At 43.3% G+C, this 1756-nt stretch overlaps 1 protein-coding gene across 3 annotated transcripts; it reads right to left on the reverse strand.

Moving 5' to 3' along the window:
- Nucleotides 1–1058: 1058 nt before the first annotated feature.
- On the reverse strand, nucleotides 1059–1752 carry LOC101581793 (eukaryotic translation initiation factor 3 subunit K-like). Of its 3 annotated transcripts, none has more exons than XM_023716344.1 (2): nucleotides 1683–1748; nucleotides 1092–1583 (listed from the first exon to the last, which is right to left on the reverse strand). In XM_023716344.1, exons 1-2 carry the CDS (start codon nucleotides 1746–1748, stop codon nucleotides 1092–1094), a joined length of 558 nt encoding a protein of 185 aa, XP_023572112.1. The 3 variants fall into 3 exon arrangements, with proteins under 3 accessions (XP_023572109.1, XP_023572112.1, XP_023572110.1); XM_023716342.1 differs by having other exon boundaries at nucleotides 1092–1247; nucleotides 1326–1748; XM_023716341.1 differs by having other exon boundaries at nucleotides 1059–1752.
- Between the last annotated feature and the right edge of the window lie 4 nt (nucleotides 1753–1756).

The raw sequence follows: 1756 nt of genomic DNA on the forward strand, positions 1-1756 counted from the left end.
ATTTAGAGATGCCTAAACAAAATGAGAATTCCATCATCTGTTGGGACTGTTGTGTGACTCTACTATGTATGACTGTTGATGTTAGATGTTCTCTGTAGGGGCTGGTGAGATGGCTCAGTGGTCTAATCTCTCTTTTTTTTAATTTTATTTATTTGTGTGTGTGTGTGTGTGTGTGTGGCCAGCTACTTGTTCCTACTTAGAACAAGCTTAGCAAAGCACAGGGACCGCGGTTCAATCCCCAGCACCACATGCCAGCCAGCCCCGCCCCCTGGTGGGCTGAGCTGGCCACACACACACACACACACACACACACAAATAAATAAATTTTAAAAATAAATAAATGTTCTCTGTAAAAGTTTAGCTACTGTTTATTGACATTCTACAGGAATTTTACTGCTAAAATGTCCATGGTTGATAAGAAATAACAGTTCTCTGGTCATGCTTTATATTTCAAAGTGCTTGATACTCAGGTAAAATTCTAATAATCAAGTGTATTGCTCCAAACTAAGTATACTAATGTAGACCCAGATCCTCCTAAACAAATAAACAAAAACAAAAAACAAAACAACTGTTATTTTTTTTTTTTTGAAGGTTTTACAGCTTATTAAATCCTCTCATGAAAAAAGTCACAGTCACTGCAGAGAGGCACTGCAGAATCTTTACTCCTTTGACTGTTCTCCAATCTCCAGCTCACTGCCACTTCATTTCTTTTTGCCAGCACCAACCTTAGCCTTTGCGGTGCCCTGACTTCATTCTGTTCTTGCATTCCTTCTGCTGCTTTTTTGAGGTCTTTTTCTTCTCATACTGGCCGTGTCTTGCAAGTCTATGTTTGAGCTATTTTTTTTTTTTTTTTGCATAATCCAGGGAAGCATAAATCATGCCAAAGCCAGTCGTCTCACCACCACCAAAATGGGCTCTGTATCCAAACACAAAAATGACATCTGGTGCGGTCTTGTACATTTTGGCGAGTTTTTCCCAAATTTCTGTCTTAGGTACTGTTGCTTTCCCAGGTGAAAGACATCAATGACCATTTGTTTCCTTTGTTTTTTTTCTTTTTCCTGAGCCAACAAGTCTTTATCAAAGGGTTGCAGTTACTGGAAGGAAGCCATGATGCTGGACACACTGTCAAAGTCAACCTTCTCCATGATGTTCTTGGGCTGGATGCTCTCCTCCTGGCTACAGATAGAAGTCTGCCCCAACTCATCTGCACTCCAGCCGTATTTCCTCATACACACCTTCAGCTGGTTGTCTGACAGATCCACAAGCATCTCAGCCAGCAGCCAGCGGTCTATATGCTGGTATGTGATGCCCATGACGTGGCAGATAAATTTTCGAACATAGTCTTCAAAGCCAGTTATACCTTCCAAGAGGTCCATGTTTTCATCCAGGGCTTGCCAGAAAGCCTGGAAGTGAAAGGTCTCCAGCAGGTTCCCAAGGTGCACAATCTGATGAATAGGTCGCACTTCTTGATGTGTCTGGTCAATCATGCACTTGCACAGGGTGAAGTTGGTGTGGGGCAGGTTGGTGAAGGCCTTTAGCAGGATCTGGGCAGTGACCATGGTCTGAAAGAAGGCTGGGTTGAACTGGTAGAACTTCAGGACAGCCAGGTTGGCTTCCAGATCATAGGCATTCTCCTTGGCCTGTGTCTCCACATAGTGCTCCAGGGTGGTCAGGTTCTCAGCATTGTACCTGTCGATACCCTTGAGCAACTTACCCACGTTGGCTTTCATCTGCTCAAACATCACCATGACTACTG

The sequence above is a fragment of the Octodon degus genome, unplaced genomic scaffold (assembly GCF_000260255.1).
Source record: "Octodon degus isolate 3935 unplaced genomic scaffold, OctDeg1.0 scaffold00047, whole genome shotgun sequence".
Taxonomy (NCBI): domain Eukaryota; kingdom Metazoa; phylum Chordata; class Mammalia; order Rodentia; family Octodontidae; genus Octodon; species Octodon degus.

Bases quoted from the DNA above. Each gene is read 5' to 3' on its own strand.
- LOC101581793 (XM_023716341.1), bottom strand. From the start codon at position 1,748: ATGGTGATGTTTGAGCAGATGAAAGCCAACGTGGGTAAGTTGCTCAAG.